A 17,765-nucleotide genomic window follows, 5' to 3' on the forward strand; every position below is an offset into this window, starting at 1 on the left:
CCAGGGGCTGCAGTCAAAAAATGATAACCCTGTAGTAATACCTAGTGAAAAGTGAAAATATGCAAACATGCTCTAGTCCCCAGAGAGAAAAATTGGCTGGCATATTTGGTATGCATTAAGTATACCACCTTACAACCCCTTGACATTAAAGGAGAAGGAAAGGCAAAATCCCTTGGGGGTGTCAAAATGTTAGGCACCCCCAAGTGACTTTAATCGCCTACCTTGTACCCCGGGCTGGTGGCCCAGTTCTGAGAGAACAGCACCAGCCCGGGGTAGCTGCAGCGCTTCCTCCTTCCTGTTCGCTCGCACGCGCATGCGCAGTAGAGTGAAAAAGTCGAACTTTAACAGAGTCGTGGGGTCCCGGCAAAACGAAGCAGGAAGGAGGAAGTGCTCGCTCGCAGGTACCCCGGCTGGTGCTGTTTTCTCCTAACAGGAGCACCAGCCCGGGGTACAACGTAAGCGATTAAAGTCACTTGGAGGGGCCTAACATTTTGGCACCCCCAAGTGACTTAGCCTTTTCTTGTCCTTTAAAGGAAATGAAAAAATAAAAATACAAAAATAACATTTAATTTATATACAGATGAAGCAGACTTCTGTTGACATATCTCATATGCATACTGTAGAAAGCAGTATTTGTGTTACAAAAAGCTAAAAATGTACAGATGTTTAAATCCTGTAGTTTGTATTTTTATGTGGTTTGCAACAATTTCAATCTAGTGGAAAACAAATACTGGAGCACAACTGTAGTCAAAATGTTAGTGTCTAGTGTACAAATCAAAAGAATAAAAAATCTGTGTTGGATTACAAGCATATGGGAGCCATGGTCCTGGGCTGCCTTCCATTCTGTTTTTGGCAGTCAAAAACCAAAAGAGAATAAGACTGAACACACACTAATGGGTGGTTGAAAAATGGTTTTATTAAAACACTCTGGGGGCAGATAAATGAAAGGGCAACACAAACAGCTCAGCATTAAACAGCACTGCGTTATGGCTGCAGTGGGAAAAGGTCTGTTCAAAACAACATCAGCTGTGAATAATGTGTTGTGTTGCTTTACATTCCTGAGTAGTTACTATGTGGATTAGAAGCCTATGAACTCGGCATTTAGTTTTGTTCTATTAAATAGACTGCCAGTGAGGAAGCCTCAAGCAAAGAAAAATCTCATAGGACCAGAAGTAATCACAGACATGTTTTTCTCTCATATTCTAGAATGCAGCACATATGTTTCTTAGGTATTTTGGTAAATAAAATATGCACAATTTTGTACATTGCCCCACCTCAACATTGTACACTGCTGCACTAGACTCTAGCTTTGTCCCCTACCTTTATAACATACATTGCTCAACTATAAGGGCTCGTTCTCGACTCTTCTTTTGTTTGCAGAGAACGCGCATAAACCTTTTTGTGAATATTTCTACTCTTTCCACAAATTGCTTCTCGTTACATGTGGTTGAATAGATTCCAGCACTATGCACAAGTTTCTTTCCAACTCTTTTATGTACATCCCTACAATATACACGTTTTTCCACAATGTGCCTGCAGAGCTCAAGCTAGTAAACATTGCATTACAGCAGCCCTCCAGGTTGAATTTCAGATGTGAAATAAATGGCTTGGGAAATGGGTTTTGTTCTTAATGTATAATCAGTATATATGTTTCATTAGTAAAATGGAAAATTATATTTTCAATTGTAGTGTATCCCCCTGAGATGGGAGACTTTAATGTATTAGGATTAATAAAGTAGTTAAGTAGATTATCACGCTCAAAAAGAGAGTGAGATAATCTACTTAATGAGCGAGATATCATACACCCACAGATTAGGTTGCTTGGTGGGTGTCTTCCCCTTATATATATATATATAACCAGTGGGTGACTTCAAATATGTATCTATACACATCTCATCAAGTTTGATCCTTCAAGTGCTAAACCACTCTTCATGTAAAAGAAATAGTTTGACATCTCATTAAAACTTTAAATTCAATTTGGAGACCTCAGGGATTCTTTGCTATGCCCTTGTATAGTACAATGTTTAAACTCATCACTTCATTCGTGCAGGGAATGGTATATTTTGTACCCCCTATTTTGCCCAAGCTTCATCTTGTCACCTTTGATGGGAAGGTTTGTACACTACAAACATGTTTTCAACCATTGACATTGCTCAGGGGATGTAAAGTCAAAATCTAAACTTCAGTGTTTATATACATATATAGCTCTAACATAGGAAACCGCTCTAAGATGTTGTCTAAAAAATCAGATGACAAAGCAATTAAAACAGGGTTAAAACCCAGCTAACCGAAGCTCTGTATTCCTCAGTGTCTGCAGCTAAAGGAAGAGTGTTTCACTCTCTGCTTGTGTTTCACTTCCTTATCTGTGCCTGACTTGCTTTTATCAGCAACTGGTACAGAGCAGTGCCCTGCTTTTTTTTTTTTTTACATCAGGAACGCCACTGGCCCTATAGGTTTCCAGGAGCTGTGATCAGAGCTCATTTCAGGGGAACAGCATAAGATGCAAAATACAAAGGCTTCTAATTTAAAACCAGTAGAGAATTTTTAATGAGTTTATATCACAAATTGATTTAATTTGGTCTAAATAACACACACAAGGATTGTGAATTTTTACTTTACATCCCCTTTTAATAGCGTACATTATACTACACTATTCACACCTATGGAGTTGAAGTTTCTACTCCATCTACAAACTCCTTTTATTAAACTTAATTGTACTAATTGCTACACTACTTTACTATGCACAAGCACTACATTAAAATATCCCCATAGTGCTGCTAGTGGCATTTAGTATTGCCTTTACTGTTAAAAGTAAAAGTACATAAGGTCAGGAAATGTGTACTTCACTGTTCTTTACCTACTTAATACACAGTATTGCTGAATATAATGGCACTTTACTTCTTAGGGACTAATGTTTTACTCTCCATTTGCACACCACAATATCAAAAGTTCCACCTTCAATTAGGGTCTCCAAGACCATCTAGCAGAACAAATAAGCGATTTCTCAAAATCTCACACAATCGGTTTATAGGATGAGATGACTGGCCATTGCTTGAAACCATCTCCCTTAAAGGACATGTAAAGTCTACATTTTCCTACAGTGTATATCAGTTGGGCACGTCTCGCCCACCCAAATGGCTTCATTTGTACTGCATATTTCTTCTCCATTTGCCAGCACCATCACATTTTCCTAAAGCAAATAGCAGGTTTCACCCAGTGGACATTTTTTCTCTGACACATCATCAGTTTTAATCTGCAAACAGCATACACACACAAAGACCCCTATTTAGCATACATTTCATCAAGACTGCAGGCTTACACAGATAAAACTTCCTATGATGAAATGTTCTGCTTTGTTTGATCACTGTAATAATTAAGCTGAGTTCAGGAGAGGAGGTTAGGAGAAAAAAAAGAAAAAAGATTTCAAAGAGGCTGTTTATTGATTACATTTTTGTGTGAGGGGTTTACATGTCCTGTAAGGTGGACATACATGCTACAATTATAATTACGACCACTGGTCATGGGAAAGTTTGTTTAGGTGCTCTACTAACGCTCTACTAAGAGCTGAATCGTCTGATATGCAGGTAAAAAACAAAGGAATACGTTACCCCATCTGACAATTCAACGTTAACATTACGATTTTGGCTTTTACCAATATCGACCACCTCATCTTTCTTTCATGCAATAATATCTGTGCGTGTATGGCTACCTTTAATCATTTCAGTGAGTGCTAATTCAGATAAGATTAAGATAAATTAAATGTTATTATAGTATAAAGTATTTCCACCTAACAAATAAAGTGGATTAGTGGAACTGGGTATCAACTGAGTTGGCTGTCATCCTAATTAAAAACTACTGTAAGGTTGTTCCTCAGATTTGTTCAGTTGTTTGCAGTGTATTATTATTATTATTATTTGCATACGTGGCCACTTCCAGCATGGCTTCTGGATCTGCAGTTTGACATCAACATTTCATTATACAGCATTTAGCAATTATACTCTGGGACTCTGAGTACATTGTTAGGTCATGTGTTCCATGTTAAACTAAGGCTAACAACAAAACAAACTCAGAGCAGAATAGGAACTAGTATCAATTTTAGAGAGTTGGCATTTTGTAATGTGTTTTGTTAGTTGCCACACAGTAATGGAAAATGCTAGCTCTTTCCACAGCACTGATAAGCACAACAAAAGCCATACATAAAAAGAATGCTTGAGACCTGGATTAGATTTGTTTCCCATAATTTGGATCACCATTCCTTAAGTCTACTGAACAAAAACATTAAGAATTTTTTTTATTTTGGAACCACTATAAATTCATGTATCTTAGGTACCATTAAGGAAAGGTACTGTATCATAACTATAGAGAAAAATGAAATAACAGCAATTGCACTTTTTTTTTTATTACTTAAAATAGACTCTATGGGAGGCTGCCCTCCCAAAACAGAAAGCTTTCTGGATATCAAATTTCTCAATAAGAGACCCCTCACACACACACACACACACACACAGCAATACAGACACAGTTTAGTGTATACATGTATAAATGCATATAGCTTGGTTTCTTGTTACCAGGACCGTTTTGGTTTAGAAGAGAACAAAAAAAATCCAAAATTGACAGCTATTTTGGTATCAGCCTGGTTTCATCATCATAAAAATGGGTCCTTAAATGGCAACTAAATGGCATTAGACTCCTGTGTAAAGCTTGTCATACATGAGATTGGCTCATCTGGTTAGTCTGCCAATTTTCTGCCTTATTGAGCCAAACTGGACAGATCGGGGGGGGGGGGGGGTGGCAGGGGTCCACAACTGGATTATAGTGTAGAAATATGGAACCATTTTAACATCTGGTAGTATGTTTAAACCTGCCCAAAAGTTATTGCCAATTTTGACCAGCTACCAATTGGGCAGACAATCCGAAGAGACCCATACATGGGCAAATAAATTAGTGACTCGGAAAGCAAAAGCAAAGTTGGCGGCTTTCACCTGTCTGTGTATGTCCATCTTAAGGAATGTAAAATACAATTGTTTTAGATCTTATCTGCTATGTCCACAGGTGCCCTAAGGGGCTGATTTACTAAGACACGAATTCGAATTGGAAAAATTTTGATTGGAATACGAACATTTTGCGACTTTTTCGTATTTTTTGCGATTTTTTTTTCAGCGCCTTTACGACTTTTCGGAAATTGTCGCGACTTTTTCGTTACCAATACGATTTTCGCAAAAAAACGTGAGTTTTTCGTAGCCATTACGATTTGCTCGTATCTTGTCGCGACTTTTTCGTATTGAGCGCTCGTAAGCGGCGGGCAAAACTTTCAGACTTAGCATGATTTTGGAAGCCTCCCATAGGACTCAATGGCACCCTGCAGCTCCAACCTGGCCCAAAAAAAGTCACCATACTGAAGCTTGAATGAATCCGGACGCTACGAAAAAATCGCAACATTTTGCGCAACTTTCGGAATGGCTACGAAAAAGTCGCGATAATTTTCCGAAAAATCGCCAAATACCGATCATTACGAAAAAAACGCAATCGGACGCATTCGGCCCGTTCGTGGGTAAGTAAATGTGCCCCTAAGAGTAGTAGGTGCCCAGATATGGTTGGGCATGTATGGCAAGTTGAGGTGCCATTTCCACAGATAGTCTTGCAATCCTAATGGATCAATAGGATGTGAAAGGGCCACAGGTTGCTGTTGCCATAATTCAGGCACTCTGCCCAAATAAACAGAACAACAGAAAATTGGACATACGCATATACGACAACTCAGACAAAATTTATATGTTTTGATTGAGCGATGATTGTCCCCTTAAAGCCAAATTTCAACTTGAACAGCTTCCCCCATGACTACGATTTTTTTTATATTTAATTTTGAAATTTCCAATAGGGCTAGTCATGTTTTCCATTTCCCGGAGTGCCACAGCCATGTGACCTGTGCTCTAATAAACTTCAGTCACCTTTACTGCTCAGCTGCAAATTGGAGTGATATCATCCCCTCCCTTTCCCCACCAGCAGCCGATCATCAGCAAGGTAGCAAGATAGCAGCTCCCAGTAGATATCACAATAGCACTCAATTGTAAGAAATCCAGGTCCTGCTTGGGACTCCTCCAGTTACATGGGAGTAGGAGAAACAATAGGTTATCAGAAAGCAGTTCTAATGTGTAGTGCTGGCTCCTTCTGAAAGCTCAGACTCGGGCACAATGCACTGAGATGGCTGCCTACACACCAATACTACAACTAAAAAAGATTACATTTGTTGGTTCAAGAATGACATATTAAATGGTAGAGTGAATTATTTGCTATTTAAACAGTGTAATTTAAAAATAAAAACTACACCATCAAAATCATGAGAAAATCCCTTTAAGTAAATGTTGTAGTATTTTGGGGGCAATAATTGTGAAGATAATTTATTATTTGAAGTTACTAGCCCTGATGAAACCCTGATAGAAGATAATTCTGAGTATTTTCTCAAAAAATTTGAGATTTTTTTTAAAAACCCCGAAAATTTGAGATTAATAAAACTTTATGTAACTAAAAGTATGCCAGGTTTAAGCTGGAGGGAACAATTGAGTCATATGGAGGCTTAGAATAGTAGAGAAACAGAATAGTCAGAGAAAGTCTGTCCTTGACACATTTTCAAGGAGAAGTTAATCCCATCATTTTTTTCAAGTTTCAGTTTCCTGTTAAATTTCATGAATTTCCAACTTGAAAAAATTTTAATATTTGGACAATAGACACAATATTTTCGCTTGAGCCTAGCAACATTATCATGACATTTAATAAATGCAAGAATGATCGAGTTTTACTTGAAAAAATACCAAGTCAAATTTATACAAGTTCCAAGACCAGAAAAATTATAGTTTTAGTAGATCTGCCCTTTAAAGTCACTTATGTATCCCTGGAGTGCAAGCAGGTCCAGACTGGCAATCTGTGGGTTCTGGCAAATGCCAGAGGGGCTGCTGTATGATGCAAATGACCATCAATATTTAGTGGGCAGGTGGGGGCTGTTTGGATCTCTATGTACTTGAAATGCAAGGGCCAATTTTGAATCCCAGGCCAGACTTAGGTGCAAGTGCTGGAGCACTAAGGGGCACAAAAGCATGCTTCTTAGTGTTCATATAACAAGTACTTGCACCCCAAGAAGCATGAGGAGCACAGTGCAGCATATTCTGCTGCTGCCTAACTTGTGTGTCTAAATGATGCCCAATCTGGGGAGCACATCTATATGCCCCTCGACCACCCCTCTTGGATAGATCGCTGCCTACATGCAGGTCTCTGTGGTCAAAACAGTCATCCTGCATCTACAATCCTTTTTGCACACTTCATTATGTAACGTAAATGACTCCTACTAATTTTCCCCAGGTGCAGTAACCTATAGCAATCAATTAGCAGGTAGCATTTACTGAACACATGCTTAAAATCAAACATCTTATTGGTTGCTATGTGTTACTGCACCTGGGAAATTTAGTACCTTATATTACATATAGGGGTAAGTATACAGTCTATATACTGCAACTGCCCCAAACACTAATAACTATTTTAATTTCATTTATACTTACTTTATATAAATTAAAGCGAGAGAAAAAGTGAAAAGAATTTGTCCATGCCTGAAGGCGCTTCATCTCTGCAATACTTAGTTCCGCACAAAATTGCCAAGGAAGGTAAAGATGGTATATCCAAAGTTTTTGTCAAAGCTTTCCAGACATTCCAAACAGAAGTGATGAGGCAACAGCAAGCCGCCCCTGGATATCCCACAATATCTGATGCTGTTTGTGGCCTGTATGCACTAATCATCTCCTTAGCAGGAAGGAAAGAGAGGAAAGGGTGGTTGTGGGAGGGTGAGAGAAGATACAAAGCTGTTTTTGGCTCTGCACCCTTAAATGCAGTAACTGGGAAACCCAAATAATCCCAACAAAGTACGTCTTCATCTTCTCTTCTGCTTATTCATTACTAAAAAAAGTTTATCTTAACAAATAATGCAGATTTATATTTCGTCAAACAGCTGCCAGAAACATGCATTCTATTAAAGCAATCCTCAAATTCCAGAGTTAATAAAGGGCACTTGTCATCAGACTGTAAAGCTGGGGGGAAAAATCAAAAACAAAAGCAAAGCGGTGAGAACAGAAGATGGAGTTCATTACAGAAGCAGTCCCTTCTGTGCGTCCCATCTCACCGATGTGTGCAATGTTTATTTCCCTGGAATATATGCAGCAGTTTCCAGTGTCCCACTCTTCAAGTATTCAATTGGGCTCCCTCTGATAGCGATCAGCTTTAAAGCCCCAACAGCTCAGAAACGAATGGCCTATATTGTAACATCCAGTCGCTAGTAAATAGAACCCTCTGTTACTAAATAACCCTGGCTGCCAGCTGGAAACGCTAGCAGAGCCTGCAATGGGCTGTGAAGGTAATTATAAATCCATTTTGTAAAGGAATGAAAGATCGTAGGGAATCCATGAGTGCAGAAATGAGAAAAATGCAATGGCTTCTTCAGGAATCATGTGTTTCTAACTTGTGCAGCTTGAGACTCAGTTAGGAGAGAATACCAAGCTGATCTCATAGCTCATGGTTCTTTAATTTACAGTCCTCAGCAGCAGCAGATTTGTATCCCAGTCGTCTCTAAGCCTCTGACAGGACACTCCAAAACAAGTTGTTCTGGGGGTGTAGCCGCTGGTCCCAGCTCATTCCAAGAAGCACAGTCCTCACAGATTGCGAGTCTGCCCGCTAAATACAGACACTCTATGGTGTTCACATGGCTAACTGTTTGAAACACAGCCAAAGGGTCAGATTTAACTGCAGGATGGAGAGTTAATTTCCTGTGGAAGCCTCCTCTGGGATTTAAAACAGTCCCTCTCACTCATCTGTCAACATCCCCTTAACTACTTCACTGCCTGAGGAGCCTGGGATTGTTCTGTATAGCTTGTGTAATAGCTTTACCCTGAATTTATATAGCAGTTTTGGAAATATACTAAATCATCATATAATAAGGTTGTTATATGACAAGGTCGTCAAACAAGCGGATCTTTCTTCCGATGCCCATATAAGTTGTGCGATATTGGGCTCCTTTGATCATTTGGCGATAGGACCAAATTACTGAATTACAAAGACAGATATGGGAGATGCTTGGGAAAATCTAAGCTGGACAATTTGTTAGCGAGATACCAGTTGGAAAGGCCTTTCGGGGGTCCCCATACACTGGACTCGAATCGTCAGACAAAGTTCCATATTTTACTTTACTTTATGGTTGAGTCCTAGCATTTCAGAAGTAACTGATAATGAGTGTTAGGAGAAATATTTTAGCTCATTCTGTCTTTGTACATTATTTCTCAAGCTTGGTCTCCTAGTTTTCTACATATAGTGGTTGGTCAGAGTAAGAAAGCAAGATGTTATAGCTAGCTGTTGTCAGTGGGGGATTTTGGGGGGAAAATTCTTCACGATCAGTTAGAGGTACGATGTGTAGAAATAAAAGGTTGGCAAAGCATATAATATTAGACAGAGGTGAGAAGGCCAGAAGAGAATGGTAATGAAAAGTGAGCAAAGCAGAATGTATGTATGTTTTTAGAGAGTGGGAGGAAACCCACGCAGACATGGGCAGACCATACAAACCAGATAGTGCCCTGGCTGGAATCGAAACTAGAACCACAACACTGCAAGGAAGCAGTATTAACCATTGCACCATCATGCTGAGATACTACAACATAAGTGCAGGTATTTGGAAAAACAACTGTTTCACAGATGTTTAAAGCAACATTGACAGCTCAAAATCAAATTTGAAACTAATGCATACACAATACTGTAGGCAGCTGGGAGACTGCATGATCCCAAGAGGAATATCAAACAGCTACCGGTTATAATGTAGTCTAATCAGGTTTTTTAGGCTGCTGCTCATAAAGAAAAAACGGAACAAAAATAAGCAATATCCCCAAGATATCAGGTCTTGATGCTTGATAGATGACACTTCTTCATTAGATACAGATTCAATACTATCGCTGTAAGCTGGGTGCTCACAGACAGATAAAGTAAGCCAACTGCATTGGAACTATTCCAACGCCTGCCCATGTGATGCACTTGATGTCCAATTAAAGTTCCTGAAATGTTGGTAAATCAATGACAGAGTGCAGGTGTGCTTGAGATGTTATCATGCATCTTTTAGAGCATTCTACAAACATATTCACGATTAGGATACCTGTCCAATGGTTTATCATCTGGCTGTGCATTAAGATAAATGTGCAGAATAAAGATTTAGCATGATTAGAATCTGATCAGGTGTCAATATTAAACTGCATGTTCAACTACGACTGCAGCCTGTAACAGCAAATTCTTGGGCAAATCCTAACGGAGCCTGGCATTCCCACGCTAAACATAAACTCACACGTAGGAGCGGATATCCATTTATCCCAACACGTCCTTCAGACTGCCATGTTATCAGAACTTCAAATTTTAACCCTTGTAATGTAGGAAACAAAGCAGCTGTTGTTTAAGATTTAAAAGCATACACTATGAAAATTTGCAATTAGCCTTCATTTGCTATAATTTGTTTTCCAGTTCAGAATTTATACAAATCTTTGATGATAGGATTTACTTTCCCCAGCAACAAAGCAGTGGTTTTGAAAATGAAACAAGAAATAAATATGAGGAGACAGTGATAAAGATATTTAAGAAATTTAAAGAGAATCAATTTTTTGGGGGTTGTTGAGGTCAGCTATAGCAGCTCATAAGCCAAAGGTGGTATATATTTCCTTTTAATTTGCAATTAAAACACATTCTATAGAGGTACAGGTGCCTATCATGTTTTGGTGTATAAGTATGAGGTACATGCAGCACTTCTGTACCTAAACAACTGGTAAATACTCTATTAGCAACAAAAAAGGGGTTAAGATAAGACAAAGGCTGAAAAATACCTAATTTGTGTGCAATACTGATTTAAAGTCTGGCCTAGGGGGTATAAACAATTACACTTCTGCTATAAAACAATTTTGTATTATAAATGTGTATTTTGTATTATATTCTCTATTTCTGCACAATTTCTCCTATAGAGGGGGATAATTTGGCAGGAGGGAAGTGAATTAGGGTGGTAATGAGAATCTGTCCTGATATTCATCTGTAATCTTATTAGCTAGTCTAGTGAGATGACTAGACATTGGACCCCGAAAGATTCAACATTAACCCAACAACCCCTCATCCCAAAAGAAACATTTGGGAAAGGAAACAAAGCACCATACCAGATAGTCTAAAAAACTATCATGTTTCTGGCCAAATTCCTTTAATAGGGCAGATGTACAATATATCACACAGTAAATGGGGCTATGTGCATCATGAACTGCTTTGCTCAGAGGTACAGCTGCACCACTTCAGATATAGAAGAGCCTTCTCCGCAGAAATGAAGCACAGCAGATTTTGCTCTACTGTAAATCCACACAAAGACATTGCTTATGGCACACTGAGAGCTGTGAGTGGTTGGGAAGCACTTGGCATATGAGTGATACGGCACAAGGTGCCACAGGGCACAGAAATGAAAATTCTGACACAATTCTGATAAAAAAGAAAACCATCTAAAGAAGAATTCTAACTTCATTTTGATAAGCAGGGATGAAAATATTCCCTAAAGCAATTGCTGAAAACAAGCAGTGTAGGAAGATGGGTGATTAGTACAGAGGTGAGGTTCTGTGCTACAGGGAGATGTCTTTGATCATTTGCAACAAGCAGAAGAAATAAAACTCATACGGCTTGTTTTTTTTTTTTTAAATTGCTTGCTATCAACCTGCTGTATACGAAGACGCACTAGTACAGAGAAAGACATGTGGAAGAATTATATATGAGATTTCAGGACATAACAGGAGGGAACTGAAGAAAAGTGGGGCACGAGACATGAGGGTATTATAAAAGATGGGGGAAAAATAGAGAGTGAAAAGAGTAAGAGGACAATAGAGGTCATTTATGACAACTCAGGCAGAGGTGCATTACTGCTCCATAGAACATCAATGTATTTAGTCAGGAAAGCAGGGTGAAAAGTGCAAAAAAAATTGCAGAATTAGCATGTGTCTTTCCACTTTGCACAGCCTTCATGACTAAAGGGGAGAATGGAAAGGAAAAGGGAAAATATACTGAGACAGCCAGTGGCACACAATACACTGATGGAGTACGCTGCACATTTGCCATCTTTGCCTTGGATGCCAGGACAAGTATTCAAGTCACAGGGTATCTATCACTTGGTTAAGCAAGGGATTAGGCTGTTCACACTCTTATAGTAAGAAAACCATGCAAACGGAATTCACTCTAGGCCACTATTCTAAGCGTAACTCAAGGAATCACAATCCTCACGAGTAGAGTATTTTTAAAAGCACAAGTGGTAGACAGCCTATTTCTCACTCTTAGACATGCATTTTTACGTTTATAATTAGTTCAATACTCTGTCAGCTTAAAATACATGCATCCAGAATGCTGCCTTTCTCCTCGCCCAACAAGAACTTTTTAAAATCATATTTACCTTTCAACTAGGCGGGTGGTAACTACAGCCTTTCAGGCCCTGGGGCAAAACGTGCACTTGCTTCCCCCCTCCCTCACACACACACATCCAACTAGTACTGCAGTGTAATCTTAAAGAAGTTCACAGTTAGATATGTCTAGTGAGCCCAGTTTGCATCAGGCCCAGGTGCAACTGCACCACCAACCCTTATTCTCTTTTCCATTCCGTTCTCCCCTTAATCCACACCAATGTTTATAATCTGCTATTATTTCACCAAAAAGCTCTCACCTTTCTCTAATACAAAGGCATCCCACAGCTTCATTCAGTACGGGATCTGAATAATTTCACATCAGTACAGAACATTGTGAAATGTTACTTTCATCACTTTCCTCTCCAGCAAACAAAGGTAAGAATAATTTTTTTTGTGCAGTATGCTTCGCTTTTAGTGTTTTCCTTCCGTTTTCGAGCACATGTGACATTCAGCACTTGCCCGAGAGTCTGCCAGAGGTAGAACAAACTGTAACTATGGCTCAGCCCTGATCCACTGAACACAGAAAATGACTTGGAACCCAAAGGTGTACCTACAACATTTCTATCAGCCTATTACAATTAGTATATAGGGCTCTGAAATAAAAAAAAGTAGCTGATCTAGCATTTATTCCTTATGAGACTCTAGCTGCAGGAAGAAAGTAGAAAGAAATTTAAGTTTGTCACTGGTTTGGCTATGTATATCTTAGGGTTACCAGATTACTTAAAAGTTCAGGGACACATCTAGAGAATCCATCTACAAGGGCTGCACTGATTGCAATGTAATTTAAACGCAATCAGTGCAGCCCTGCAAAATATATTTATAGATGTTTCCTTGAATTTTTAATTGACCTGGTAACCTTGTGGTATCCAGAAAGCTCTGAATTACTAGGATGGCCATCTCCCATGGAGTCTATTTTAAGTAAATAATTCTAATTTTTAAAAATGATTCCCGTTTTCTCTGTAATAAAACAGAACCTTGTAGGTGATATTAACTAAGCTGTATGAATCCATATTGGTGGCAAAACAGCCTGCTTGGGTTTAGTGTTTAGCAGACTTAAGGTATGGTGATTAAAAGATGTGTTATCTGGAAAACCCAAGACCCTTAGCACTCTGGATAATAGATCCTATACATTTACAATAAAAATGGTAAGTAATCGTCACACAATGCGCCAACAAAGCAGTAGAAAATTCAGTGCTATTGTGGGTAAGGTAAAACAATCATGAAAATGTAAGAAGGTAATATGTACAGAAGCATGCATGATTAAATGATATGAATGTTTTACCTGCATGGATTCTCAGCATCCACAATGGAAAGGAAATTCCTGGTGTTTTATGGCAGTTACAAAACGTTATGTGTGACACTGTTCTAAACTGGGGGCAAAATATAAAATAAAGGCTCAAAATTACTCCTATACTTTTATTTTGCTTTTTAAAACTAGGAACCTTTAGTCCTAGGACTAGTAAAGAGTTAACATATGCAAAGGTTTCAGAAGGTACACAAACTAATTTATATTCAGTGCACACTCCAATGCAGAAGGGGAAAGAGAGAACTCACTATCTATACACAGAGGAAACAGGTGCATAAGGGAACCCACACATTTATTAACAGGAAATAAATTTGCAGACATACAATAATTTATATATAAACAATAATAACTGTCAGACATACATATATTAGCAGCATCTGTGCCCTTTAGGGTAAGGAGTAATGAAACCAAAAATGTGTACATGTGGCACCAGACAACAATCTTTTATTCCAACTTTAATTGGAGGATTTGAATCTGACATGAAGGATGTGAAGGTATCCATATACAGGCCGACTGTATATGTTTTCTGCCCGATTGCGTTACGAAGCAAACAAATAAAGAGCATACAAGGGGCCACACACTCTATAGTGGCTTTTCTATAGTTCAGTATAAGTGCCCAAATGATCAGAACTGCTCTTCTTCACATCCTTATTTGCCATGAACTGGCTGACATGGTACATCAGCACACAAAATTTCCGATCCATAGTACAAAGATATTGGTCAGGATCAGTAGGCCATCATATATTATCAATAATTGTACAAATCCTTGTATTGTAATATTATTGAAATGTTCCTGGACAGTTTGATAAAAAATGAAAAATCTAGTTGACTGAATATCCATATTTGCAAGAATATCTGACCAACAATTGTCCCTATTGTCAGTAAATCTGGTTAGTACAAACTAGCCACCAGACTGCATAAAATATTGACTTCTGGCTAGGGATGCACCGAATCCAGGATTTGGTTTAGTATTTGGCAGGGTTCGGGTTTGTCTGAACCCACGGTCCTGGCCAAATCGGATTAGCATTAGCTAATTAGGATTCAATTCAGCCTTTTCTCTTACGATGGATTCGGGGGTTCAGCTGAACCCAAAAAACTGGATTCGGTGCATCCCTACTTATGGAATTCAAGAAACAAGGTCCTTTAAAAGTTGGCAGAGGATTCTCACTAGTCTTCACTGCCGCTCTGTCCCTGGGCTCTCTGCTGAGGTTTAAAAAAGCAGTATGCTGAACAGGGTTTGGGTTTTAAACACGCTTTTTGCCTACTGTTTTAATAAAAAAAAAAATATGGTTTTGTACACAGGCAAACAGTGAAATTGAGGCTACTCCATCTTTGGTTGTTGATAAATAGATAATAAAATTACCAATACACAGAGAAATACAGTGGGATTATCTGAGTTTTAATAATCTAATCTGGTCACCCATAATTTGGAAGATGGCTACATATGAGAAGGCCTACCACTGGGAAGTCTTCTTATAGAATAAACATGGCAACCATATGCAGTAAAAAGACAATAGCCCTACATCACTTGTTTTTTACGCACTTACCTGTTGGATCCTGTATAATAATAATTTATCCATTTACTTTGTTGGCACTTTACCCAAGTGTCATGGGTACACTGTGAATGAGCCTAACATAAGTTGCACACTGAGAGGGGAATTGAAATGTAAACTGGAACAATACGGGCAAGTACTGTATATGTCGAAATGCTAGTCGAAACACTCTAGTTCTACTCATAATCCCCCTCCCGCCAATGTCCCCACACTCCTCCAAAGCATACTCATCTCTTTGGATAAAGGTAACCATACATGGGTTGATAAAAGCTGCCTACTCTGTACTTCAAAACTACTGGCCCATGTATGGGGCCCACTGACAGATATCTGGGCAAATCTCACGAATCTGTAGGCATCTCCACATGATCTGGGGCCAACAACTTCAGAATGACAGTCCTCTGGTGACTACTTTAGTTAATTTCTCCACAGAGTTGGACTGGACCCAAGTCAGCTCCCTCCCGCACCATTTCCATCAAACTGGAGACGCAATGTTCGCGTGCACGGGGGGTGCCCCAGACAACCCTATTTCTACAGAAATTCAGTTAATGTGGAAACTTTGCATGACCCACCATGCAACACACAACTCTGTGCCTCAGGTTTATTTCTTACATTAGTGTAGTAATGCAAAGTGTGGAGAAGATTTAGTTTATCTGACTGGGCAATAAAAATGACTTGATATGAGGAGTGAAAGACAGTGCAGAATCAGGGATAACTCCAAGACACCAGGCCTCTGGAGATTATGGTGATAACTGTGACAGCCACTTCGGGGATGTTATGGGTATTTGATGGGGGAAAGAAAATATTTTCTGTCTTAGAGATGTTTAATTTAAGGTAGAGGTAGAAGTATAGAGAGAAAATAATAAGGGGCCTAGCACAGAGACTTGTGGCATCCTGTATGAAAGATGTAAGGTAGAAGAAACCATTATATTGTAGAATTCAACCACTCTTCCTTTACCTTGACCCATGTAGAAGTACAGGATTCTAGGACTTGGTGTCCCAATGTTTTCTATGGGTGAGAAGTGCACATATTCTGTGGAACGTAAGTGAACGAAGTCCCAGATAGAGTTGCCACCTGTCCGGTTTTGACCCGGACAGTCCAGTTTTTGGAAGGGCTGTATGGGTCAAAACTGCATGTCCAGTTTTCCCAATTTGGAAAACTGGGCAGGACTTTTTGAGATTGAAGTGGTGGTCAACCAATTGCTGATTGCCATGTCATAGCCCCGCCCCCATGATGTCCCCCCTCCAAAAAACTTGGCAACCCCGTCCCAGAATGAATCGCTTAAACATGGAACAATATGAGAGAGGGGTTCACTGACTGTCAGCATAAGGTAAATTCTGAACAGTTTCCTACAAGTCAGATTATCATTGTATCATTGTTTCATTGTTTTTGGCAGTTTAATGTAGTTTTTAACATAAGCACAATGAATGAGTTTATATCAAAGAATATTGTTAAAGCACCATGCTGGTTTTACAAGAGTAAGGAACATACAGATTTAGGGAGCATAATACACAAGACTACAACATTATGCCCCAAAGTTAAATGAAATTGTTTACCTATAGCATTATCATAATCAAGGAGCTATATTGTTGCTTAATTATCCACACAATGAAATATTTTGTTAAAAAGCATCAGGATAGAGTGACTGTTCAATTCTGGGGGACATAGAGGGGCTTTTGAAGACTGAAACAGCCTTGCTACGTTGAGCAAAAAAGTTCAGTCCTACAGGTGCTGAGCAGTTATCCACCACATCATTTCTCTACTCCTTTGTCAGTCACTAAACAGTGACTGACATCAGTAGTGGGAAAGCTTTTGGAAGGGGTAATAAGGGATAGGGTACTTGAATAAATTGCCGTACACAATATTATAAGTTTGTACCAGCATGGTTTTATGCGTAACAGATCTTGCCAGACTAATTTAGTCGCCTTTTATGAGGAGGAACCTTCATGCTGAAATGGCAGTTGATGTCATCTACTTGGATTTTGCTAAAGCATTTGATACAGTACCTCACAGAAGGTTAATGATCAAATTGCAGAGCGATTTGACAAAATTGGAAAACTGGGCAGCAAACTGGAAAATAATGTTCAATGTTGACAAGAGCAAAGTTATGCACTTTGGTAGAAATAATATAAATGCGAACTATCTCCTGAATGGTAGTTTGTTGGGGGCATCCTTAATGGAGAAGGATCTAGGGGTTTTTGTAGATAACAAATTGTCTAATTCCAGGCAGTGTCATTCTGTGGCTACTAAAGCAAATAAAGTGCTGTCTTGTATAAAAAAGGGCATTGAAAACATAATTTTGCCTCTTTATAGGACTCTGGTAAGGCCTCACCTTGAGTATGCAGTGCAGTTTTGGGCTCCAGTCCTTAAGGAGGATATTAATGAGCTGGAGAGAGTGCAGAGACGTGCAACTAAACTGGTTA

The 17,765-nt window shown here is 39.1% G+C and overlaps 1 protein-coding gene across 15 annotated transcripts in view; it reads right to left on the minus strand.

The window, feature by feature from the left end:
* Positions 1-17,765, minus strand: part of tnk2 (tyrosine kinase, non-receptor, 2) — a 95,353-nt gene that overhangs the window by 39,077 nt on the left and 38,511 nt on the right. Inside the window, exon 1 of one of the 15 annotated variants that reach the window (XM_031901445.1) lies at positions 7,551-8,736. The exons of 12 other annotated variants lie outside the window; for them this stretch is intronic. In XM_031901445.1, coding sequence (XP_031757305.1) covers positions 7,551-7,613 — 63 coding nt within the window. In that variant the 5' untranslated portion in view covers positions 7,614-8,736. 15 annotated transcript variants of the gene reach the window in all.

This window comes from Xenopus tropicalis, chromosome 5 (genome assembly GCF_000004195.4).
Source record: "Xenopus tropicalis strain Nigerian chromosome 5, UCB_Xtro_10.0, whole genome shotgun sequence".
NCBI lineage: Eukaryota > Metazoa > Chordata > Amphibia > Anura > Pipidae > Xenopus > Xenopus tropicalis.